The 27,354-nt window shown below is 46.5% G+C and overlaps 1 protein-coding gene across 2 annotated transcripts in view; it reads right to left on the minus strand.

Annotated features, from left to right (window-relative positions):
* MAP1B (microtubule associated protein 1B) overlaps nt 1–27,354 on the minus strand; it is a 93,878-nt gene that overhangs the window by 18,982 nt on the left and 47,542 nt on the right. The window contains exons 1-3 of one of the 2 annotated variants that reach the window (XM_060009337.1): nt 8,879–9,015; nt 5,808–5,890; nt 3,206–3,346 (exon numbers count right to left, since the gene is read on the minus strand). In XM_060009337.1, coding sequence (XP_059865320.1) covers nt 3,206–3,337 — 132 coding nt within the window. In that variant the 5' untranslated portion in view covers nt 3,338–3,346; nt 5,808–5,890; nt 8,879–9,015. Of the gene's footprint in view, nt 1–3,205; nt 3,347–5,807; nt 5,891–8,878; nt 9,016–27,354 lie in introns of those variants that run through there. The other variant, XM_060009336.1, reaches the window with a different exon arrangement.

A 27,354-nucleotide genomic window follows, 5' to 3' on the forward strand; every position in this document is an offset into this window, starting at 1 on the left:
AGTCATAGCATTTTAGAGAAACTGGACCAAAAACAAACAAACTGAAATTGCTCGCTCCTCCTCCTTGGCCTTAACCTCTAAACGCTAGACCTGGGCCCCCTTCTCTTCTAACACATTCCTCCCTCTAGAGTACTTCATCTATTTTCTAATGTACTGATGGCTTCCACATTAATGTCTCTAGCCCACTCTTAGTTCCCCGAGCTCTGGACTCCTAGATCTAATTGTCCGATAACGCCAAGGCACTGAAACATGGCCAAGAATGAGCTCCTGAGTTTCCCCCATCCCCACCCTACCCCCGCTTCCTGCCAATGGACAGTGACCAGAGAATGTAAGGAACTTTTAATATCTTGTTTCATGGAGAACACTGAGTAGATGAAAATGATTAATCTGGAGGGGAAAAAAATTGGCAGCACTGGTGAAGGGTGTTAAGACACTGTCAGGTGGAAAAGGGATCACATTCCTTCCATGAAGATACGATGAGACAAATGAGGAAAAACTTTCTAACAGAGAGAATGAAAAATGTCCCCAGGAGATGGTGATTTCACCATCCTCAGATTTCAGGGAGGGATGGGTTAGCCAGATGACTGTTCTATCTGTAGGCTCTGGTTTTGTCGTTGACCTCCAATGACTCACAAAAGCTGAAGCTCAAAATGCACTGATAATTGTATTTTTCAGTCCATTTATTTTTAGCTATTCTTGTTAAAAAAAAAGTGTCATTTTTGGTTTTGCCAAATTGTGTTTCTGGTTTCTCTGGAGTGACTAGTATGTTTCAAGGACTAAATAAAAGGAGCAAGAGTAGCCATCAAACGGCCTTTAAGATCCCTTAGTTATTGAGTCATTCTGTACGCAAAACCTTCTCCCAAGGCAACAGTAGGCAGTCACGGCTCTAAAAGCCTGCTAACCACTGGCCTGCTCCGGTGGTTTCCAACCCACTTTGGCTACGGCATCTTTTCTCCAAAGTCCAGAATGTAAAAGAGGTAAAGGCCCAGGTACTCTGGCTGGGACAAGGGGAAGTGAGTGAATTCTACCCTGTGTCTCCCCCCAGCACCCCTGACACCACTGATCTAGTCTGTAAGGGAAAGTTCTAGAGATCTTTTAACGTATGTTGAGCACTACTTCCCCAAAGTATCGGGGTGGGGGTTACGGGGCCGGCAGAGGAGAATATGACAGAGCCTCTGGCCTTTAAAATGCCTGCCTGGTATAATGAAAATGTGTGCCCTTCCGAGCACGCCTCAGTGATTAGAATTCAGCCCTTGCACGGAACTCCCATGTTCCAGTTAAAGCTGTTTCTTTTTCTTCTGTAATTAGTGGTAAATTCTGATATATGCACAGTCCCTTGTGCTAAAATTCTACTTCTGTGGGCTAGTAAAAATGATTTAAGCAGCAATATTCACAACACTACCTTACTGACACTGCCTTAGTTAAAGACAGAGAGAGAGGTATTATTTGGGGTCCAGATGGGTGGATTGTGATACCTCCAGATTTAAAATTCTGGCAATGACAAACCCTTTTGTTTACATATGTCCTCTGTTCTATTTTACTGTAAAAAAAAAAAAGACAAACCAATGACATGCGGGTAGAAACCAACCACTAGAAACTAACTGTGGAACTGCACCGGAATGTAGGAGAGGCACCTGTGTTCACGTAAATGAGCTGAGGGTTCAGGGCTGAACTGAACCTAGAGCAAGCCAGTTAACCGCCCACCCGGTACTGGGCCATGGGGCTGTTTCCAGGCCTCTGCAGCCCTCTCCCCTTGCCCAGGCCAAGGTGCTGATAGTGGGTGTGACCTCTGAGCTACCAGACAGATGCCCAGCTGGCCCTGGGCAGAACACGAACCTGGGGACACAATCTTGTGTAAGATTCTGACAATACAGTGATCACACACCCATCTCAGGGCAGCAGGGAGAGTGAGAATTAGAGCTCTGGCTTGGGAATCTCAATGCAATCAAACAAGGTTGTGAGGGAGCCCTGGGCCCTTTCTCACCATGGCGGGGAGCCTGGGCTATCTGCCTCGGGACCCAGATGACATCATAACTTCTGAAAGCTGGAGAAAAATGTTCCTTTTTATTCCTCCCCAGTGAGTGGAGAAACAGTGATGTCATCCGACCAGTCTTTCTACACAAAGCCTCCAGGTGAACCTAATGAAGCTGGGCAGTTTATTTACAGCTCTTGCCAATGATGGAAAGTACACAGAGGCCTCTCAGTGACTCTCGGGGCCAAGGAAGATTAAATGCAGAAAGACAGATGGCCCTTCCCAACATCCACGGGACTAAGACGCCGCCATCTCAGGAAGTTCTCAGGAAGATGGTTTTAAATAGATGTGGCAACTCCTCCTGTCAGCACGTCCCTCAACCTCTCCATGTAGAAACCTGCTATCAGCTACGGGCAGCCCCAAGCTGCTATGGTGACAGCCCTGAATTGTCGCTCTAACTAGGAGACCAGAGGCGCATTATTTTGCAAAGAGAAGTTTCCCAACCAGATAAATTCGCAAGCAGAAATAACCAAATTCAAATGTTTGATCTGATTTTACCAAATACCACTAGTATCCTATAATTTTCAAAACTTCACATGTATCATCCTTGAATAAGATATATTCGTTAGCAATATTAATGATCACACTTCAGTCCAGCTATTTTAACCATCCTTCTCCTGGGGCATGGACATGTCCCATAGACACACCCCGTTTTCCTACATGCCTCCCTTTCTTGGGCTATTCAAGCAGCCCAAGTTCAAACACTGGGGCCAGGCATTAAAAGTAAGAGAAATCAGAAATTATTTGACCAGGATAAGTAAGTACATGCACTGAAAGAGATCAGGGCAGTTAAATCCTACCCAAAATCCAAGAGATCTTTGGAGTATTCTTTCAGAAAACAGGAAACCTGGGTTTTCTTTTGGACTCTGTCATTCCAAGTTTCTCCATCACCTCTGCCATCTGTAAAATGCTGACTGTACCAACCCCCCTCCATCTGTATCTCGGGCACATTCAGAATGGTTCCAATTAATTATAGATGAGTGCTCTAAATTCCTTGGGAGATGAGCCACAGGACTGCAGGGCACTGCACCACGCGGTTTTGCTTATTTCAAAGGCGTGCAACACCCCCTCCCTGCAGCCTCCTATCTCCCACCACCCTTTCAAAGATCAGCCTAAGGCTACAACAATAACCGAGCAACTGTAAAGCTTGGATACTCCCAGACAGGAGCCTACCTCTTGATCGGTGAAAATCTCTATGAAGTTCTGGAAGGAGAAAGAGCCGGACTGGAGAATGAGCTCTCCGGTATTTTCAAAGCACTGCCCCGTCAACACGAGCAGCTTGTGTCGGGCGGCGTCCGTGATCATTAAGCGCACCTGAAACAAAGCACGGGGAGCATGAGCCATGGGGGGCGCTGGAATCCCACCTTCAGGATCAGGCTGGCCCTTGGAGCTCTTGAAGTTTCTTACCAACAAGAATTACGCGTTCCCCGGTATTCACTCTGCCCCTGGGGTGCTGGACAGAGCCAATGACTGTGGTCACCAGCTGCCCATGAATGCCATTTTCCAAATCTGGCCACCACCAAGACAGTAGTAGGAGTTAACTTTCTCCCCTCAGTTTCCTTGTCTTTTTCAAAGCAGTCTCCACAGCTGGCAATCATTTGTTGCACAGCTGTGCCTACTAGCAGCGTGCAGTCCGTGAGACATGAGTATCTCACAGGCTGACTCACCAAGTACAGTCCAGGTCTCCCAACTGCTGCCTCAGGAAACATAGGTTTCCAGCTAGGGTCCCAAGTCAGCCCCTCCCACCCAGGACCCCTTTCCTGCCAAGCCATACACCGAACACACAGCTCCCAAAGCAGTCTCCAATGGGATCAGCAAGGTGCCTAACGTTGAACTTGAACATAAACAAAAGGCTGCCCTGATTGGGAATCTTTTAAATAGAATTGTAAACGGTTTGCACGAAAGAACTCTCTGTTCTTTAAGTGGCAGGGAGCCAGCCTGTCCTTCAGCAGAAATACCACTCCAAGCACCAAGGTTATTCATTCTGAGCCCAACTCAGTTCAGCACAAAGTGACTGCCAGGCATCATGCTAGGCACTAAGGGAGGGATGCAAAGTAAACAGGACGTGACCCACGGTCCCCACGAACCCCAGGATCCAGGGAAATGCACATGTACCGAAGTAATTGTTCCAGCCCCATCTGCTCCACAGGCAAGCCTGGGTTCCTTAAAGAAATTCCTCATTTTTTCCTTCTTCATTTCTCACAGCTGTTCCAGGCAATCTGCCTGCACATATATTCAACCTCCAGCTTTTTTCAAGTTGTATCTACTTCCTGATCCTGATGGCCAAAGACAGATTGCTAGCCCATCACTTGCCTCACCTTGTACCTTCAGGGATTGTCAGAGAGGTCCTGCTCATCTGGAGCAGATGAAATGGGATCAAAACAGGCTATATAATGAGAGCCACAAAGTGGAAGCAAACCAAATGTCCATCAACTGATGAATGAATAAATAAAAGTGGTATACCCATACATTGGAATACTATTCTGTCATAAAAACGAATGAGGCACTGATATGGGCTACGATGTAGATGCCTCTGGAAAACACTACGTAAAGTGAAATAAGCCAGACACAAAAGGCCGCATATCATACGATTCCACTGTCTGAAATAACGTGCTCAGAACAGGAAAATCCACAGAGGCAAAAAGTAGATTAGTGGTTGCCGGTGGTTGGGGGAATGGGGGTGACTGCTAATGGGCTTGGGGTTTAGGGGGCTGATGGACACATTCAGGAATTAGATACTGATGATAGTTGCACCATACTGTGAATAGACTAAACCCCAATGAACTACATACTTTAAAAGGATGGATTTTATGGCGTGTGAATTATATCTCAATTTTGAAAAACAAGCTACAGTCACAGAGATGCTCAGCGTGGGAGAAGAGATGCTGTGGATGGTGCAGGCCCCTGGGCCTGTGGCTATTCTAACTAACATCCAAGAAGCAACTCAATCTCAAAGGTACCAAACTGCAGTAAAGACAGTGGCAAACGGAGGTGAAACAATTCTTCTACCCTGGGTGAGCAGGGATTCTTGGCGTCAGCCTAGTTCCTACCTTACAGTAGGCTCTGAAATACCCACTCTCTCTGGCAACAATTTCATATGGTGGTAATAAAAATATTACTACTGAGAAAAGCCAACATATATGTTTCGGTTGTCATATGCCATGCTCTGTTCTAAGCACTTGACACTTCTGGACACAAAACTAAATGTCTGTGCTATTATGATCTCCATTTTATAGAGGTGGAATGAGACAAAGAGATGGTCAATGACTTGCCCAAGGCCGCCAGCTAATAAGTGGCAGAACCCAGGCAGTCCAGCAGCAGAGGCCGTGCCCCTGGCAGCTGTGCTGCCCTGCCTTTCAACAGTGCTAAGGGGGTGGGCAGGATGCTCTGAAGGAGGCTTGCATCTGAGAAGCCATTATTCTCCAAATTTGGGTCATGAAGGTCTCAGCCCGAAGGCTTGCAGTCTACTTCCCCTGCTATCTCCCAGCCAGACTCCATCCCAGCAGCACACCCTCCAGGTATACCCCCACATTCCACACCCGCTTCACCTCTACAAAATACTCCAGTTCTGGCCAGCATCTTCCACTCCGTCCTTACTGAAAGGGGCAGTCTCGGGTGGTACTGATGCAGAGAACCAGCCACTGACTAGGGGTATGGAAGCATCCCTGGACCCAGAACCTGTCTCTCCCTTGTCCCTCTCTGGCCACCTGCCCAGCCCCTCTCATCAGCTGGGTCTCCGTCCACTGTGTGAGGCCCTGCGGAGCCAGATACTTACCTCAGTGCTGACTGCTTCATCTGAGGGGTTGATCAGGACCACTGTTTCTAAAACGTCACTTCTGTGATGAAGGATCTTTTGTCCTGCAGGCACAAAAACACAGACAAAAGAGGAGACCTATAGCTTTTCCGAATTAAAACCGCCCCGCCTGCTTCTGGGACAGCAGAGGCGCTGCCGCCCAGGGCTCCAGGATTCCCCACTGTCCTGGGAAACACAATTGGTGTCACCAAACAAGATGGTCCGGGGCTCCACGGGCTCTCACAACCCTCTAGCTGTCAGGGTTGATCGCCAGGCTGCCTCTGCGCGTTAAGGGCGGTTTTCATCTGAGACAAGGGGTGGATGCCAGTAAAACTCAACGGGGCTCTTGACATTTCCTTTCTCATGGTAATTGAGGATGTTTCTCCGTATCAGCCTTTCTTCTGGTGAGAACAGCGCTGAGATTAACTAGGAGCCTTACTATGAATGACATACCAGAAACCCCAGCTAACAATTAGCCCAACAACCAGAATGTCTGTCTGAGGCAGGCTTACGGTCTGTTGGGGGATTCATTCATTAATTCACTTGCTCATAGAAAAGTGCAGAAACTGTGAGCAAATAAAGATGGGAGAACAACTCTCCCTCTGGAGAGGGTGGCCAAAAAAAAAAAGACAAGCAAAGTGGATGGAGACCATGAAAGCAAGGGGACGTGAGGATGAAGGAGCCTGTCTGAGGAGGGCTGAAATTCTTCGGGGCTTTTGGCTCCCCGCACCCGAAAGGATTTAGGAACTTCATGTGGCCAGCACGGTCTACGGATGACCTTCTACAAGCGTCTCCCTCCTCAGACAATGAGATGAAAGTGATCAAGCGGATGTATGGCCAGAGTGGGTGATACATGCTCCGGCAGTGGGTGACGGACAGAGCTGCAGAGGGGTGTCCCTCAGACACACGGCTGGGAGACATGTGCTTGGGACGGTAGAAAAGGAAGGACAATGAAGCACTGGTGACAGGAGGAAATGGAATAGAATCTGAGGGAGACAGACACCAACGGAGAATATACAAGAGAGGATGGCCAGAAAGCAACTGCTTTCCAGGCAAACAGTTCTTCAAAAAGCCAAAACAGAATTTCTCTATGGCCTAGCAATTCCACTTTAGGTGAACTGAAAGTAGGAACTTGAAAAGAGACTTGTAGGTCCATGTTCACTGCAGCACTTTTCACAATAGCCAAAAGGTGGAGCCAACCCGAGTGTCCACCGATGGATGACTGGAAAACAAATTATGGTCTATCCGTGCAGCGGAACATAATTCAGCCATAAGAAGGAATGAAGTTCTGATACATACATCAATACGGACCTTGAAAAGATGCCAAGTGAAATAGGCCAGACACTAAAGGACAAATAATTGTATGATTCCATTTACATGAACTATCTAGAGTAGGCTAATTCACAGAGTCAGAGAGCAGATGAGATTTACCAGAGGCTGCAGGGGGAGGGATTGGGGAAGTTACTGCTAAATGGGTACGAGTTTCTCTTTGGGGTGATGAAAAAGTTTTGGGAATAGCAGTGATGTTGCCTAACACTGTCAATGTAATTAATGCCACTGAATTGTACATCTAGTAATGGTTAAAATGGCAAATTTCGTTTTTTATATATATTTTACCAGAAATGAAAAAAAATTATTAATGCAGTGTATCAAAACCGTTGAAAAGCGCATGTTAAAGGGGCGAATTGTATGGTGTGTGAATTGAATCTCAATAAAGAGGTTAAAAAAAAAGAAGGTGGCTTTAGCTAGGGCTTTTTTCCTTTATATCATCAAGGAGCAGAAGTACTACAGAAACAGAATATTTTGAAATACTTACCACCACCACATTGACAAGCCCATTTTCCTCCATTGTCTTATCTTTGCTAACAGCTAATATTTACCAGTAAACCCCCACATTAGAAATGGAAAAAGCCCAAAGTAAATAATCGTTTCAGGCACTGTTCCAAGCACCTCAAAGTACGAACTCATTTAGTCCGCAGAAGAGCTCTGTGACAGAGGTACCATGATTATCCCCTTTTACTGCTGAGGACAGTGAAGCCTATAGAGGAGAACTAACGAGCCCCAAGTCACAGAACTAAGAAGTGGTCACGCTGGGACCTGCACCCAGGCTCCTGAGCCCTCCGCCTCACTGCTCTGTGGATGAGGGTTTGGAAAAACAGACATGGTGCAGACATCGAATGCCAAAGGGAGAGCTTGGGAAAAATCCAAAGGAATAAAATCAGAGATGTGCTTAAAGAAGCAAGAACTCAGAAAGCATGAGGAGAAGAATATTGGCAAAAAGAAGAAAAAAAAAAGCGAAGGTGACAGAACACCCACATAAAAGAGGGTAAAGTTAAGGGAAGGGACATGACGTTTTACTACAAATGCCTGGAAGTGAAGAAACTCCAAAACAGAACAGTGTCACACAGTTTGAGCAGGTGAAGGACTAAAGCCTCAGGAAAAATAATCCAACTAAGCCATGGGAAAGAACATTTGTTTACTGTGGACGCTCAAGCCTGTAACTTATTAGACACGGCTTTTTGGCTTAGTTGTTTTTGCTTTTGACGAGCATGTGCATTTCAAGCTAAAGCGAAAGAACATCAAACTGAATTAAGCAAACGATAAAACGACAATCAGCAAAACAAGAAAACCGTCCCTTTTCTAGGTCCTTCCATCAGTGGCCTCCTCGAAACAAAGACTTCAGGAGCTTCAGAGGTGCTTAAGTTGAGGTGAAATTACGCGAAAGCTTAAGACTAAGGAAAAGTGAGTGTTCGTTTCCTCGATCGTACTTTGGATGTGCCTCCTTCTGGCACCCAAAGCCTCAGGCAGCATAATGCCAAGGTGGGGCTGTGGTCATGGCTATGCTCTGTAGGAACCCACAAAAGTAGATCCAGCGAGGTACATGGAAGCAGCTCCTTCCCCAGAGCTCCTCTTTCCTAAGTGATCTACACAGTGCCCAGACCCTGCTAGCTGCACCCTCCCAAATGCAAGTCCAAGCACAAAAGCCCAGCACCCCCTCCCCGAGACACGCAGTGAGGACCCTCCTGCCAAGCCCCCTGGAAGGGGGTTCTTACCATCCTCAAGAAGTTCCTTTCCTCTTTGGCTTCATCACTTGCAAACAACACAAACGCCACGTGACAGCTGCCGTTTACCTCTACTCCTTCCAAGTCAGTTTTTGGACCTGTTGGCTCAGGAATTCAACCAAGGACGTTTTCTCTGCCCATCTTTGGAAATACGGACAGCAGTGACACAGACATGCACCAAGATGCCATGGCTGCTCCTTCAACAAAAGCCTTTTTACAGGATGGGATTTGAATGAAGAAGGGGATTTAAAGAGAGAGAGAGAGAAGCTTCAAGCTCTCATCACAGCCGACTGTTGGCCAGATTCTCGCCCCAGACGACCGACAACGTAAGCAGGGGCCGGGCCTTCCTGGCATCTGGCAGACCCAGGGCCTGCACGAGGGGCCCGGGCAAGCCATGCCCGCACTCCCACATCCCAGTGGGGTGCCAGCTCTCCTGGCCGCAGGCGGCTCTGGGCTCGGGCTGCTGCGACGCTCACGAAGTTGCATATTTGGGGAATGTTTCACACTGGGAAACAGGCCAGGCATTCTGAAGGAGAGGCCACCACCCTCGCCTGCAGAGGTCTCATTCAGTTGCTTCAGAAAAGAAGTTCCCAGAAGAGAAAGACAACGCGGTTGCAGCCTCTCTCTTTGCCATTATCGCCTGCATTCTCCAGAAACAGCTCACAGGGAAACCATTAGGCAGCCCGGATGAATAGTCAGGTCTCCTCAGCACTGGTCTGGGGGCACCAGAAGCGGGGGCTTGGGATGGACTGACTGTGTCACTTACTGCCGTGATAAGAAAAAAAGGTCCTTGAGGGCTTCCCCACAAAACTCAGGGTCACTGTGAAGGCTCAATCCTGGGCGGCAGGGAGGGCGGGGGGGACTGTTATGTGACAAAAAGGGGTGTGCTGCACCTCGGAATCAAAAGAGGAAGGCCTGGGGACCCCCTGAAGCAGCAGGGCCTCACACACAATGAGACTTTTGTCTGTGGGCTCCCAAAGGCTATGCTTAAAACTCAAATAAGCCTGTATTTTTCAGCTATTGTTGGACCCTTTTTTAATTACTGAAATTCTGACAGATTAACTCAATCTATGTGTCTTGTAAGGTTGGGCTGTTTTAGTGGTTTACGTTTTACTGTATCCAGGTGACTTTGAAATCTCTGAAAGCAAAACGTCATTTTCTAGGTATTTGATTTTTAGGACGCTTATAGGGTCTTATCTCCACAGAGTTAATATTCATCTAAAGACACACAGACACGCACAGACACAGGCTCTCTCCTGGTTTCAGAAGGGTCCGACCGTGGCTAAATTAAAAGACACGCACTGTTGAGGAACAGCCGTAACCAAGCCCCATAAAACTCAGAGCCTTCTCGCCGGCACACAGCTCCCCTTGTCTCCCACACACATCTCACACGTCGGCCCCAGAACACAGTGGCCTAGGAGGCTGTGGCGTCTCCGCTGCCAGGCCAACACCAGCCACGGTCTCCGCCCAGGCAGGCAGCCGCTTAATGAAAGAGCTGAGCGCAAAGGAGAGAGTGCTGGACCCAAGCTGCAGGGGCGCTAAGAGATGGGAGAAAATCCTTGATGACAATAATAACCAGTAATGCTAAAACCTTTCAGATTGTCTTTAAGAGGAATGATAGCTGCATATCTTGGGGATGACTATGTAATTTCCATTTCCATTAATGATCGCAATCCAGAACCTTATCCCTACAACTTGCTTTTCCTAAAAAATGAACTCTTGCGAGTATAATGAAGAAACGGATATGAAGAATAAAGATAGCTTCTGTATCCATTCAGTATCGGGGGGCAGTGAGGAGAAGGGTCCTGAACCACTGATAGGGACGGACCGGTAACTGGGACGGGAGAAGAAGAGCCCTCTGCCCGCCAGCCCTGCCCTTTCCTCCGCCAGCTCCCGCCGCTGCCCTGTCTTCACCCACAAGTCCTCCAGCCCCTGGCCCTGGTGAAAATCAGAGTGGACTCTTTTTGGAAAAGGAATTTGATATAATGATTTAGCACTACCAAAAGGTCCAATGTGCAGAAGCAGAAATCTTAGAGGGTTAAAGAAGATTCTAGAGTTAGAAAGGGAAATGCGTGGGGTAGAGAAGGGCTGTGATTATTTAACTAAAGGTAAGGTTTGGTAGATCAAGAAAAGCCCACAAGCACAGAAGGGCTTGAGGTTAAAGTCTGTTTTCCTCAGAGGGAAGGGAGGGAGGGAGGAAAGAAAGAGAAAATGACAGCAATGAGAGCTCTCCAACTCTACCTCTTCACCAAAGTGTATTCTCAAAGAGGAAACCTCTCACCTCCAACGTGTCAGTGCAGACCACAGGACACCAGCTGTCAGGGAGACGACACAGATCCCCTCCCCAGGGCAGTAAAACTCCTAATGCTGGAGGGAGTTTGATTCCCCAGGGGCTCTCACACATCAAAATCAACTCCTTATCTTTCTCATCTGTCTGTTCTTGCAGCTTGCAGCCTGGGGCTGGGAAGAGGACCCTTTCCAGGCAGGGTGTCCCAGAGGCAAGGGGGAACAAGGGGGGAAAGACAGCAGAAGCATGACCCAACCCTGCGAGCTGGTTTTCAGGTCACACAGGTGTGGGAGCACCTTCTGTGTGCTTCCCGCTATCCCACCTGGATCAAAAAACACATAAAGGGGCTTCCCTGGTGGTGCAGTGGTTGAGAGTCCGCCTGCCAATGCAGGGGACATGGGTTCGTGCCCCGGTCCGGAAAGATCCCACATGCCGCGGAGCGGCTGGGCCCGTGAGCCATGGCCGCTGAGCCTGCGGCGTCCGGAGCCTGTGCTCCGCAATGGAAGAGGCCACAACAGTGAGAGGCCCGCATACTGCAAAAAAAAAAAAAAAAAACACCTAAAATAGGAGGCAAATGAGTGGAAGTAAGAGCATCCAACTCTTTGCCAGAGAGCCCATCACAAGAACACAGCAGTAAACCCTTCTGCCTGTAGACGGCTTCAGAGTTTCCAAAGCACTTTGTCCTGTGGGTAGTGGTGCCCTGTTTAATCCTCATAACATTCCTGTGAAGTGGTGGGAGCAAATATTCTTTTCCCCTCTTCATGGACCAAATATCTGAGGTCTAATGATTTGCCCAAGGCCTCACAGACACTACAGGAGAGCAGGACTAGGGCCCATGTCACACGCCATGCAGCCACTCGTGGCCAAGGCTGTGACGCTATCCTTTTCTCCCTCTTTTCCTGATCCACCTCGTCCAAAATAAAGGTTTTCAAGTTGTGATGCCAAGATTCTCCTTTGTAAGCAGTAAACACGCAGCCTGGGTCAGCCACTGGTCAGCCAATGCCTGCCCACTCACTCACTCACCCTTCCAGCGGGCACACTGGCCTCCCACACACCCCGAGGCCAATTCCCTCTTTGTTTCTGCTGCACAATCGGAGCCCAGTTCTCTCCCACCTTACCCCTGAAATTCCTGGAAATGGTGTTTCTTTTCTACTGGAAATACATTTTTTCTGTTTCTGCATTTGTTTCAACACCGATGTATGTTCCTGAGTGTCATGTCACTCCCCAAATTTTCAGTGTTTGTTTTTTTTAAGAGAATAAGAACTCAAATTCCATTATAAACAAGTTCAGGAGACTTCACAAATAATTTTTTTTTTTTTTTTTTTTTTTTTGCGGTACGCGGGCCTCTCACCGTTGCGGCCTTTCCCATTGCGAAGCACAGGAGAGGCCGCAGGCTCAGCGGCCATGGCTCACGGGCCCAGCCGCTCCGCGGCATGTGGTATCTTCCCGGACCGGGGCACGAACCCGTGTCCCCCACATCAGCAGGCGGACTCTCAACCACTGCGCCACCAGGGAAGCCCCTCACAAATAATTTTTTAAATTTAAATAAGTTGATCATTGCTTGGGAGGTTTTTTTTTCAAAAACTTACAGATATCTTTTGCATTACAGAGAATTTAGTTATAATGGAATTTGAGTCTAATACCTATTTTTCTTTACATTTTCTGGACCGAACTATCTTTCTTTTTTATTGTCATTTGGTTTGGTTTGGTTTTTCATGTACCTGCTGGTCCTTCCACCCCATCATTCTCTTGGGTTCTCTGCCATCTTCTGCTTTATGTTTCCCTGACCTTTAGATGCCCAGATAAGCAAACAACCCAAATTACCCAGGCTTCCGAGGCTCCCTCGTCCCAAGCACGTTCACCGCACAAAGGTGCAGGCACCCTTGTTCCTGGGGGCGGGCTGAGCCTCCTTTTGCATTTCCTTCCCATCCTGTTCCAGCTGCTCACACTAGGAGCACAGCTCGTGAGGAAATGGGATGCCAGGGACAAAAGGTCTATTCCTTTTGCAGGGTTCTCACAGTGCACCGTTTTTCTAAATCCTCTCTTCGGGGTTTTCTCCTACCCAATCCTGCTCTCCTAGGTAAACTTCTTCCCTTTCCCCACTCCCTTTTCTAAGGGTCTGAAGGCAGAGGGATGAGAATCCAGGCTATCAAGGGTTAGAAGTGGAAGAGAGTGAAAGAAAGCTGTTTGTTTCCTTTTTCTTTCCCCCTATTTTATGCTCTGGCTGAAAGAAGTAGAAATGAATCTCAGAGACGGTGTTGATGAAAGTCTGGCTCCCTGGAGAGCATCTACGGGGAAACAGTAGCACCCAACGCTGGCACCAGCTGAGGGTGATAAGATAACCTGAAGGTTGTTTCTTCAAAATGTACAGATGCTACAGATTTAAAAAAAAAAAAAAAGTGAAGGGCGATGTATTAACCTGTCAGGGCCGCCAACTCCAGAGATCAACATCTATCTAGCACTTTACCATTTGCAAAGCGCCTTCCTCTGTGCTCACCCATTTAAACCTTGATGAAGGTGTTCCAAGTCTATGAACCCAGTCCCCTGGGCTACAGCGAGGTGGGAGGTTTGAGTGCCCTGTTCTCAGCAAAACCTGCTGCAGACAAAGAAAAATACGCATATGCTCCTCAGGCATAAGACAGGAGTCCCTTCTGCCTCTGAGATGCAAGGAGTCGAGCAGGCCAAGGAGAGAACCTCCTACCCATGAGCCTTGAGAAGGACTTGCCAGCCCTGTGGAAGAAGAAACTAGAATTTCCTCATCCCATAGAATGGGGGGACCTGAAGGAGCCCTGGCGACATTGCATCCCACTCTTCTCCCTCTACAGGAGAGAAAGCCGAGCCTCAGAGGCACAGAGGCCCATGATAGGTGACTGTTGTATTTGTACAGCTGCCAAAGGCAATTCCTATGCATACTGTAGACAGTTCTGTCTGGGGGTAGGTGCTAAAATACCAACACTACCTTTCATTGTTATGCACTTGGTGGCTTATAAAATCTTTTCTACTTTGCATGTTATCTCAGAGCATCACAAAGTTCAACTGTTATGATTCCTTTTTTACGGATGGCGAAATTGAAGCTGATGAAGCAGGTTGTCTAATAAGAGTTAGCCGTCTTATCCAGCAACACAGGGATAAAATAAGCTGTTGAACTAGGTTTTAAATCTAGCCCGTCTGAATCCTGATCCCCATTCTTGTCACTGCCTCCCAATGCTTCTCAGATTGTTTTAGGAGTCTACAAGGTCTGAAACCTTATTTTTTAAAAATAAGGTTTATCTGAGATACATTTCTCTTAGTATATTATAGAATACTCCCAGAATTGGGGACCCAGGTTTGGAAATTCTTTTTGTATTGAGGGATACCTGCCATGTTCCAGGTACCCTACCAATTATGAGGTTAAACCATAAGATTGCCAATATTAGCTACTTTTTAACTCAAAAATGACACTTTCCTATGGTTCAACAATTAGACCTCACTTTCTTGAGATCAGAGTAGGTTTCGGAGAATGTTTTTTAATCCTACTGGTCTTTGCTTGCCTTTGTAAGAGATGTTATATCCCCTGTTTATTAAGACAATGTGAATTACTTAGAGAACACACCTTTCTAAAGTTTAATTTGGGCAAATTAGTGCTACCTTCATAAACTAGCATTGAGATTAAAGCACGAATGGGATGCTATACCTACCCTGAAGGGAAGAGAGTTTCACGGGGAGACTTGGAATTTTGAAAGTGTCTAATTTGGGAAACGTAAGTCAGAAGTAGTGTCTGACACACAGCAGAGAGCTCAATCAATATTTGATAAAGGAATGAATAATAAAAATGGCTAAGATATACTGAAACCTGCCCCAGGTCAGGCACTGACCTAAGTTATTTATGCGCGGTTATCGCATTTAATCTGCACATTAACCCTATGAGGAAGTCATTAATCCCATTTTACAGATGATAAAAATGAGGCACAGGGTAGTTAAGCAGTAGCCCAAGGGAATATTAATGAAGGATGGAAACCTGGGTGGTTAGTGTCCAGAGCCCAGGCTCTTAGCCACAAAAGTCATTTTAAACGGGAGGAGGGAAGACAGAAGACAGTGAGTTCGATTTGGGGCACGCTGAATTTGAGGTCTCTCCCATGGGAGAGCCAGGTGGCTCTGTCCAATAGGCAGGCAGAAACGTGGATCTGATGCTGAGGCCATAGGTTGGGCCATAAGCACAGATCAGGGAGGCATCAGCATATTTTAAGTGATGCTCTTGGAGAAAGAGCCTTTTGCTGAGAACAGTGTTGGGGAATGCCACTATTTAAAGGGTGGGCAAAAGCGGAAAGAGCTGGTGAAGGTGATGGAGAAAAACTCGAGAGAAGTGATGGTACCACCGACTTCTCTGCTCACCTTCAGCCCCAGCCCCTGACGTGACCTATAAGTGCAGTGCTGTCCTGATTTGCAAACTCAAACCACCTCCACACAGAGGAGAGTCGAGGCAGAATATTGCAAATACATTAAATCATCCAGTAATAACTGATACCTGCTTTACAAATTCAACCCAAAGCATACGCACTTTGACCTACATATCCACTGCCGTGATACTATGCTTAGCCTGGGGGCATGGCTTTAGTTTTTGTCTGGGAGACATCTGCCTGGTGGAGGGAAAAGACTCTAGGTTGGCAGTTCTCAGGGTGTAATATTCCCCGCAGTCACCTGAGAGACTTAATAAAATGCAGACTTGCATGGCCCACCCTCAGGCAGTCTGATTCAGGAGGCTTGGGTGGGGCCTGGGACTCTGCATTTCTGCAGTCTCAATTCTGGTTCTGTGGTCCCTTCTTTGAGAAATTAGACAGTGTAGATGCTGAATGTGCTACTGCTCAATAACAGCATAATAAGTGATCTTATTTTAAATCATCCTCACATTGATTTCACGCATTACTACCCTAAGGTCTGAACAGACTCTAGAATTATTTCCCTTGGGAGCCAGTGTGATCATTAAAGGCTCAAACGACTTTCCCCAGTCAGTATCGATTCTCAGAATCATCTGACAGTTTTATCTGGCATTTAATTTGCCATCAAACTTCTGCCATTGATCAAATCCAGGGAAATGGTTGACCTTTCACCCTCATCTGTTACTGTTCAGAACCAAATCATCACACGATTCAACCTCAAAGCCAGCTGCCTTAAAAACAAAAATTAAATCAGTCCTTTTGGTATTGGCTATTGAAAAGGAAACAGAAAAAGAAAAAAATAGCTGACATAACATATATCACACGTACTAACTAATAATTACTAATCCCCTGGTAGCTCTTAGCCATACACCAGGGAGAAACAGCAGGAGTTGAATTTTTCCTGGTAACGTCCCGAGGGGGCAATGCAACCCGCAGTAGTAGCGTCCGGCTGGGGCACAGCAAATAGCTTGGTGATCTGCCAGGAAGGGACTTCTTGAGGTCAAGATCCTGACCTGGAAGTATGAGGCTCAAGGGACCTGAGATCTGGCCTTAGCTGAAGTGATGCCTCCACTGCCACCATCTGTAGTAAGTAATGAGAAGGTGGATACACAGTCTTGTGTTCCAGCTGCTATGAGTAAACCTGGTCATATCTCTTAAAGTACCTGGCATAAAGCCTTAGCCCAACCCAAGGGAGCTGTCATTTTGTTGTTTGTGTTAGTTCTGTTTATGTATACACTGCCTCATTCAGAAAGGGGGGTGCGGAAATGGCTGCCCCGCCCAGCATCTGTATATTTCTCCTTTACATGTGCCTGTGTTGTCCCGTCCTGGGTTGGTGCCTGGGCTGCCCGGAAAAGTACAGCCAATTCTGATTGACCTGGGTCTTCCCTCTCCTAGGGCTGAAGGGTGATGCTCAGCACACCGGGGGCAGAGCCGTGTTTCCTCTTTGCTTTCCTGTTCTTTGCCCTCAGTTATGTGCCCTGTCTGCTGACCCAGGATGTGAAGTTTCACTTAACAGCCTGGTCCTCAGCTTCTCTGACTCAGACGCTCTGCTCACATCTCATTGATTCCGGAGCGCACTCTTTCCATTTGTAAAGGACTTTTCTTTAGAAAACCCGTGGCTCCTAGCCAGTCTTTCATGATTTCTGCTCACCTCGATCCCTTGCCGTGCTCTGACAAATGGCCCCAGCAGACTGACATCTTTGCTCACATGTTTTCCTCCTTAGTTTGCTCCTTTTATTATTCTTTTTTTTATATTTATTTATTTGGTTGCACTGGGTCTTAGTTGCAGCAGGCGGGCTCCTTAGTTGTGGCTTGTGAACTCTTAGTTGCAGCATGCATGTGGGATCTAGTTCCCCGACCAGGGATCAAACCCAGGCCCCCTGCATTGCGAGTGTGTAGTCTTAACCACTGCGTCACCAGGGAAGTCCCCTCCTTTTCTTATTCTAAGTGAAGGAGAGGTAAGTGTCCTCCACCACCACCCCAGCTGCTCCCATGTTATCCTCTCTACTCTGTGTGTGTTGTTCCAACAGGCAGCAGCAGGAGAAGGATGTCAGGAGTTGTGTTCATATTTTTCACCAGTGCACTGAATTTTGCCTCTGGTCGTTCAGCCACCCTCTTATGATTCCTTAAAGAATTAACATAGGGCATCATTAGGAAGATTCCATCTTGATTTTCTATTCGTCTACAAGGTCTTCACAAGGTCACCATCAGTGGGGTACCACTCTATGTCGCCAAACCACACTTGACCTTCTGCGGGAGACTGTAGCTGAATGACTGACTACATCTGCAGACTTAGGAAAATTTAATGTAGGAAACAAGGACTAAATTCAGGGCCATATAATTAATTAATATTTACTTAGCAGAGATTGGTTTTTGACATGATTCAATCAAATCTGGCTAAGGGGCATTTTCAAGGCAGTGTTAAGTGTACTCTGAACCAACAGAGGTAGCTCTCCTGAAAAAAAGTCCAAACCCTGTGATGCAAAGTGATTCTAACAGATAGTCAGTCAGTCAAGCAAATTCTACCCTCTTCAATCATCTTTTAAGAAAGACTGAAATTCCAGTTTAGAATAAGTTCAAAGACGAAGGTAAATTGGGGACTTTGGGAAAACTTGCTTTTAAGAGAATCTCCAGGTTTTAATTTCGGTGAGAAGTAACAGGTTCTCATAAGAAAATTAGCATGCATAAAATCACTTTCTACATTCCTATCTTGTATTATTCGCGGACTCTCAACCACTGCGCCACCAGCGAAGCCCTCTTGTATTATTCTTTATTGGTTAATTTTTATGTATTTATACACATGGAATATATGCACTTTCCACGTGTATGCTAAGCAAAGTTCTTAGAATGCATTACTCTTTGTCCTTTCACAGACAAAAGAGTGTGAGTTGAGAGTATGTTTTGTCCCAAGTAGAAAATGTCGACAGGTAAGCTGGCTCTGGAGAACAGACAGAATCAGGTTCCCCAGAGCGTCCTCTGCTGGAGCCCTGGGGTATAACTGAAAGAAAGAACATAAAATTCTGCTCCAGAAAACAACACTCTGAACACCTGCCCATTTATTTTGGAGTAGAGGCTGTCACTGGAGAAGCTAGAAAGGTCAGCTGGGTACACGAAGGTTGTATCAGGTACCACTGACTCGATTTTGTGAGGTTGGAGCACAGGTGAGAGCCTGGAGTGTGCTGGTCACGACCAGGGGCTGCACAAGTGCACTAGAAGGTTCCTGGCTCTTCCCAATCCGGGTTTTGGAATCTTCAGTACGAGGTTCTCCTATACAGAGAACCAAGTACCAGGGGCTTTACTGCAGCCTGGACAGTTATTCTGCAAATCACACTGAAGAAAAGGGACCACTGTTCATCCTGCCTCCAGGCAAATCCAATACCATCCTCCCTTTAAAGCCTTAACTTTTTTCCATGAAGAGGTTCCAGGACCTGCTGGATGTCTTCCCTCTTTCAGAGAAACGCTTCTGGATCAGGGTCTGGATGTGGTTCTGGAGGCAACTTCCTAACTGAAGTTGGGCCAGAATACCAGCCCCAGACAAAGAGGATGCTCTTTCTCTCACAACTTTAGGCTTCACAAAAGGAATCTGCCCTCAGACAACCAGGACTTGGGGGGAAAAGGGCCAGAAGAGGATTTCTGTGTATAAAATAGAGGCCTCCCCACACAGGCACTTGACCATGTATCCAGTATCTTTTGTGCAGTGTGGCTAAATGTTTAATCCTGGGACAAAAAGCCTTACAGGAAGTTTAAAACATCTGAAAAAGATGCTTAAATTTATGCCACTTTTTCCTTACAACTCTGAAAGGATATAATCTGATGCTTTGATGTGTTTTCTATACTGTTCCAGAAAATATCTACATTGTCTTGCTATCAGACCAATCAAATTCATTATGAAATTTCCTAAATGTCTCATGTCTCCAAAACTGCTTTAAAAAAATAAATTACATTTTTTAATGATAAAAAAATTAAGGGTTATTGGGGTAAAGACAAGACGTTCACTTATCGATACTACAACCCTTGGGATTTTGATGTCACTGATGAAGAAAATACATTATTCTCTTCCCTAGCCCATTTTTTTCAATATAAAATGTCTGTGCACTCTGATAAGCTTCATTAGAAAAGCCATTATTTTAATATGTTGGTCTGTTTTTACTTGATTTAAAGAATGACAGTCATTCAAGGATATCTAATGGGACACTAGAGTCACATGGTTTGACATGTTAAAAACAAGGTACTGAGAGAGTCTTTCCTATTAATGGATAATTATTTAAGTGGGCTCAGTTGCGTGCCCTCCTCAGTTCTGCATTTCTGGCTTGGCCAGAAGGGTCGCAGAGAGAGAACCAGCCCGTGCTTTCTTATTAACATTTACTGGAAGCTGTGAGAACTACTCTGGAGTTTCGTCTTGCTACCTCTATGTTCACTCCATTGTTTAAAAAAATCCAACTAACAAAGTTCGGACTAGGAAACCAGACCCTTCTGCTTACTTATTCTCCATAAGGTTGCGTGGGAGAGGGAGGTGCTCACAGAGCCAGAATGCTAAGCCATTCTGTAAACCCACATCCCCCGTTTCCCTTTGTTCCTCCTCCCTTTTTTGTAGCGTCTACATTTGGGCATTTCTGCGCCGCCTCTTTGGTTTCAAAGCTTTCCAACGGAGCGTTTCCAGTGGAAAAAATAAAGGAAATATAGCAATTAGCATACATTATGTGACTGTGCTAAACGAGCACACTCACAAACACGTCTGGGTGACAGGCAAGGCGGCCCTGTTTTGTCTTGTTTCCTGCCCGGCGCGCAGCCTGCCATTTGCCAACCAGAGACACCCGCCCCGTCCCCTCCTCCGCTCCCAGCTTTCCCAGCCGCTGCACGGCCCAGCCAGCCTAACTGGCTCGAAGTATTTAATGAGTTTCTAATTCAGTTTTGGCTCTGGAAGCCGGCCAGCTGCTGGTGCCTGGGGCTTGTATTTCTCTTTCCACGTTATCAGAGGAGAGTCCCAGAGACAAATTGTGGCACTGTTGGACTTCCAAGGTCTCACGTTATCACAAGGGCTTGCTGGCTGCAGACAATAAAGGAGCTAAAGGTAGTCACCCACCCCAGAGAGCCGAGGGGAAGATGAGGGAGACACCTCTGGGTGCCTGGAAGCGATTTCTAGGGAGTGAATACTGCTCTGTTATCACTGGGCCCTATTCCAGCAGATGAGAGCAAAGAACCAGACCACGCTGAACGCTCTTTGGGCCAAAACCACATGCTTTTTACACACAGGTGTCCATCATATAGCAGGACCCTGGAATACCCTCCACCACAATTCCAGTGGTCAGTTCTCTCCTCTCAGACGCGGGAAATGGGTCCCCGAGCTGCCCTTGCCCCCTGGACTCTCATGTGGATCACGAGACAGCAGCACTGCTCAGAGGCGAGGCTCTGTATGAGCCACAGAAGCCACAGGGCTCTGGGAGGAAATGTTGGAAAGACGTTCTGAGGCTCAAAGTGCTGGGACACACCTCATAAATTATGCCGTTTTTACACCATAGTCACACAAACCGTAGCTAGGATGTTTCAACCTGTTCTACCCGGTCCTTCTGGGTTTTTACATATGTTGCTCCCTTTGTCTAGAAGACTGGTCCCCTCCTGGCTGCTTCCTATGTTCCTTCAGGTCTTGGAGACACACCACCACCTCTGGGGAGTCTTCCCTGAAGGGCCCAGCCCCAGAGCAGCTGGGGCTCACTCCCACGATGGTAAACATCACTCTCAGCTTTCCCACGTGGTCAGAAATCAGGTTTCAAGATGGAATCCGGTGCTTTCTTACAGGGGGGTGCTCGGCATTTATTTATTATTCGTCCGTGGGGTGACAGTGTGAAGAAAAGGTCTCCTTAATGGAAATCGTAGTTCAAGGTTTTGAAAAGAGTACTATTAATTGAATAATGGATGCAGAATCATTAAAAAGAGACTTTGCAAATGAGGCAGACAGGGAAAGATACTGATTCAGACTATGAGCTATCCTCAGATATGTTTAAATAGCTGCATAAAGGTATCCCCCATAAGCTGATTCTACCTGTTCATAAATACCCGAGAAGAAGTTATTAAACAGGTACCTGATTTAATCTAGTCATTAAATAAATGACTTTACCTACAAATATGGGTTTTAGATCCAGCTAATAGTTTCAAGCACTGTAGAGTCAAGGCACGTTCCCAGAGGCTGGCTGAAAGGGGGCTGAAAGCACGTTCCCAGAGGCTGGCTGCCCGCACTGTAGAGGCGGTGTGAAACCAGGAGCTGAGGGTCCAGCTGTCAGCAGTTCTAGCCTGGGGGCTCCTGGTCCTGGCTGGCCACAGGGAGCACCGGAGGTGCTTGTGAAAATTACACATGGCTGCCCCCGCACGTCTAGACCTACTAAGTCAGAACCTTAGAGCCAGGGTTGAAAGCTGTGATTTAAAAGCAATGATTCTGATCACCAAGCAGATTTGGGAAGCTCCGTTCTACAGACTATTCTAGTGTTGGGGGGAGGGCTGACCTCTCCAGAAGCTCCTCTAAGGGCCCCTTTAAATCCTAAGTTCCAGTGATTTATAACCACATGTGACACTGTAAAAAGCAACTCCTCTTGGCAAGCTCTCCTCTCATCAATGTATCAAGATAGTCATCTCTAGGATTTGAAACAGGAGATAATCTAAGGGGCTTTCACAAGTTAAGAAAACAGGAAAAGAAAGAGGTGGCACGCTCGAATGAAAGAAAAAGACCTCCGGCCAGGACGAAGCCAGGAGAGCGAAGAGTCAAAGAAGTCTGGAAGGAGCTAGAAGCCAATGTGAGAACAAGAACGAATGACTGGGCAGAGGCCGTGTTTTACTTCATGATCGGGTATAATTCGATTCACCAAATCCTGACAGAGTGCTGACCCTGGCATGACCCTAGAACTGTGGGGTAGTGGTCAGCAAAAAGAGCAGGATGGCCCCACTCTGACCCAGGAGAGAGAAGTGCTCATGGGAGTAACTGGAGTGCTTAGGAAGGCTTCCGTACTAAGATGGCATCTAGATGGGAGTTAGAAGATGGTGGGGAAATGAAGCAAGAAGGTGTACGGCAGGGAGCCCCAAGCCCTAGAAATGAGCCATCAGGGGTGAGGAGATCCAGTCCAACTAGAAGGCCTACAGCCAGTAATCCAGGTTTGGAGAAATGTGAATTTGGATGGATCTACTCCAAACCCCTGCCTTACAGATATAGACATTAAGGTTCAGAAAGGCTAAGTGACTTGTCCAGGGCCACACAGCAAGAGAATGTGAGAGCCAGGAGTCAAGCGTGGGTATCCCGACACCCAAGCTTTTCCCTCTCCTGGAAGGACCACTGCAGAGGCTGAGGATGCTCCCACAGAGCTTCGTGACCCCACGGCTCTGGGATCCAGATGCCTCCCTCCTGCACCTGCACTCTATCCCATAGCAAACGGAAGCACCCTGTTAAGTGACATAAAAGGTATCTGATTCTCAGTCTAGATATTGCTCAGATTCCTTAGTGGAAGCCAAAGTGGACTGAGAGAGAAGCAACTGAAGCTCTGTTCTTAGGTTACCTATTTGGATCAGTGATGGCAAAGACATCGAACCTCATCCACTTAGGCTAAAACTGTTGGTCACACATCCTCTCTTCTTTTAGAAAAATAACAAACTGGAAAACATAACTATCTTATTTACAAAACGATATAGTGTGGAGGCAGGGAACTCTATCACAGAATGTCCAGTAAGTCTCCTCTCCTCAGGCTCCTTTTTTCCTGTCTTCGGAGACCCCTCGTGGCAAACTCTGGAGGATGGACGAAATAAAAATCCTCATACCCTGGCACAGGAAGGCTTCAAGCTGGGTGGCGTAATCACCTCCGAGCAACACTCACTGTGCTGTAATTAGTATTTCTCCCCATGTGCATTCATAAAGCGGAAAGATCTCAGAATGAAGTACGAAGTGTTTTTTAATGATAATGATTTTATATTTACGAAGTCCCCACTGTGTTGGGTCCCTCACGATGCACATAAACAAAATCTTTGGGCTCCACCGAAGCGACAACATCTAAGGAGGGAAAATCATGCGATCATCCTTATATTTCTTTAGAAATATTTCATTATCACGACCATGGGTAACATAGGTAACATAGGTAACCACAGTGGGTAAGGAAAGAGCTATCACCTTTTGTTTTTTATGAACTTTCTTTTTAAAAGAATGTTTTCCTTTTCCTTAGAGCCATTTTATTTTCATCTCTCCTCCAAGGAGTAAGATAAAAGTGGAGAAAAAGAAGATGCTTTCCCCATCATGTCCTGACCCTCACATCAAAGATTTTTCAAGGTAATCACTTTGAAAAGATCTCAGAGGAAATGAAAAGGTCTTTCAAATGGTCATATCGACAATGACTTTCATAGGAGAAAAAAAACTTCTGCCTCTATTCTCGGTTCTTCCCTTTCTTTCCAGCTCAGACACTCATCTTGTCCATCATACCAGTTTTATCACAACAGGCCACATCCCTGGTCACAGAACGTTAGGTCTTAAGCACCACAGAAAGTCCATTGCCTTTCACCTTGGATGGAGTCATGCTGCCTACAGTGCTGTCTCAGACCTGAAGGCCCATAAGGTCTCTGAACTGCTGTCAGTTCTGGTTCTTGTAACACCTACCTTTTCACCACACCATCAACAGAGCCAAGTGTGACTTGAGGGTGCAGAAAACCCCAGAAGTAGGTAAGAAGGGCAGAGGAAGCCAGGAACATCACCAACTGCGGCCACTGCAACTTTCCCAGTCCGTCCATCTGCCGGACTACGGGCTGTTATGGGGCAAGAGGCCCTTTCAGTTGAAAACAATCTCAGAGAGGGACGCATTTCAGTTCATTCATCCCTTCACTGTAGCACCAGTGCTAGCACTAATTAAGAGATTTCTTATAAGGCTTCCTGATATTGCCTATAGTACCTGTCTCCAGGAACAAGACTAGCCCTGTGCACTCTGCTTAAAATAATATATTCCAGAAGAAGATGATCGCATTATAAGGCTACTGAATTGATTTAAAAAAAAAAAAAAAAAAGCACCATGGAACAACCAGCCACAGGGACATTTATGAACGCTTCTCACCAGAAGAGATTGCCAAAAAAGGAGTTTATTTCTAAACAGTGTGGTAATCAGCCAGTCTATTCCCAGCCCACATCCAATTCCTAGACAACAGTCATGGCTGCTGAAATAACGTCAGCTATTTCCAGCCAGGCAAAATAAATACAGGCTCGAAGAAAAGTATAACTTGTAGTAAAAGACCTAACACTACTGATCCTGATTCAAGATGTTATTTTCCTTTCAGAGTCTTTTCAAGTGGCTGCAGGAGGTCTTTTCGCTTAGGGTGGCTTTAGTTCCAACTCAGCCCCCTCTTCCTCTGTCCCTGATGCACAATAACATCATCTTCCTTTCCCCTGCCCCCCCCCCAACCTCCTCTGTGCTCAAAGTGAAAACGGAAATACGAGGAAGAGAAAAGAATGGGTTGAAATCTTCAAAAACGTATTTTTGCCCTTCTCCACAAAAACTGAAATAGACCTCACATTTTGGCTCGAGAAGAAACCACAGAAAGATAAGGAAGCAGAAAAGAAGCAAGTTGGGCGTGACTCCGATGGAGCCCCGTCCTCTACCAGGTGAAAAGCATGATTTCCTGTGGACAGAGGTGGTGTGTGCGCCATTTCTCAAGTTAAACAACCATGAGGAAGGCCTGGATCTCACGCTATTCGTGAAACACTGTTCCCCTGAAAATTGGACTCAGACTCAGATGTGAATTTGGTACGAAACTCTAGTTCCTGTAGGGCCCCCGAAATCCCTGTTGAACCTTTATAAGTGTTCCTTTCTTCATTTCCGTCGTTCAATGGCTAGAGGGCACCCTCAAAAATCCACCGATGCCAACTTTTAATGAACATTAAGAGAGTCTAGGCACTTCCTCCTCCAGGGCCTAAACTAAATCACTGGTATAATGATGTTTATCAACAACACAATAGGTCAACTTAAACCACATAATTTCATGTACACAGCCAAGCTAGAAGATGGCCTATTGTTAATTACTTACCAGCCCTTAGGAAGTAAGCACCTAGCAATATTCTTCACTGTGTTAACAGCCTATCTGCCTGTTCAGGAGCTTCCAGACATTGGATATTTTTGCCCCTTCAAAAGACTCAGAGAGTTGTTGCTACTTTTAAGGATTCTTAAGAAATAAGTGCAAATGTAGGCATAATGGAGTAGTAATCTATCATTTTGACTAATTCCTAAACATCCGTCTTCAACGATGGATCACCTCTCTACAGCCTTTTATCAAAGACAGATTTTTATCCCCCGTCTTGATTGTATAAAGCTCCTTCTCTCAATAGAGGCAGTGAGAGAAGCTGTGGAGAAAGCAGACCTGAGTTCAAATCCCAGCGCTGCAACTGGCTAGCTACGACATTGGGCAGATTACTGAAACCCTCTGATCCTCAGGTTCCTCGTTCCCATCATTACATGGGAATAACAGGACCCACACCTCATAGGGCTGCAGTGAGGGTTCAATGAGGTCTTGTTCCTTAGGAGCCTGGCATGCGGGTACTCACTAAATGGGCGTAGCTATAATTACTATCATAATTAGAGTCGGATATATTGCCCAAATATCTAACTTCCTGCATAAATGAACCCTTTCAATACAAAAATAGAGACATTTATATATAACCCCCCCGGACCATCCCTGTGCTCCTCTCCAGGATGCCCCGACTGTCTCCATTCGGCGTCCTCCACTCATCAGCTCTCACTCCTGAACTGCTCTGCCGTCAGAGTCCTAGAACAGGGACAGCACAGTGCTTTGTGCACCTCAATCTTACCTGCCACTTCCTTTATCATTGCCACTGAGCATGAGTTTTAGATCTCACCAAAATTCCAAGCTGTCATTGCTTTACCAATCGATACATCGGTGATCCTCTCTGAATTAGTCATCCTAAAAATCACACACCTATAAAACAACACTGAAAAGTTCCCCCATTCAGCCACGTGACATTTCCCTTGTGTATCCATCGCTGCTAGCGGGAAGGGAACCCGGTCACGCTTCCCAAACACCTCTCTTTCTTCTCTCCAATTGCTTTAGTCACCTCAATAGTTGTGCGAAATTAGGACAAGATTTAAAGTTCATTTCATTTTGCATCATTTTAGAGTTTCCCACTCTCTTACTAATACATCTGATTATGAGGACTATAATGTTATACAAATCAGATGAAAAAGTAATAATAGCTAGCATTTAGTAGGTGCTTTCTATGTGCAAGACATTTTTTAAATTAATTAATTAATTATTTATTTCTGGCTGCGTTAGGTCTTCGTTGCTGCGGGCCGGCTTTCTCTAGTTGCAGCGAGCGGGGGCTACTCTTCGTTGCGGTGCGTGGGCTTCTCACTGCGGTGGCTTCTCTTGTTGCAGAGCCCAGGCTCTAGGCGCGTGGGCTTCAGTAGTTGTGGGTCACGGGCTTCAGTAGTTGTGGCTCACGGGCTCTGTAGCTGTGGCTCGCGGGCTCTAGAGCGCAGGGTCAGTACTCGTGGCGCACGGACTTAGTTGCTCCGCGGCATGTGGGATCTTCCCGGACCCGGGCTAGAACCTGTGTCCCCTGCGTTGGCAGGCGGATTCTTAACCACTGCGCCACCAGGGATGCCCTGGGCAAGGCATTGTTGAAAGTGCTCTGCATGCATTATTTTCTTTACCACTGTCATTTCCCATAGTCCAGAGCAATTACTGGAAGGCTTGGACTTTGCTTCTCCAGCCATGATCCATTAGGGGATGGCCATGAA

The sequence above is a fragment of the Delphinus delphis genome, chromosome 3 (assembly GCF_949987515.2).
Source record: "Delphinus delphis chromosome 3, mDelDel1.2, whole genome shotgun sequence".
NCBI classification, from domain to species: domain Eukaryota; kingdom Metazoa; phylum Chordata; class Mammalia; order Artiodactyla; family Delphinidae; genus Delphinus; species Delphinus delphis.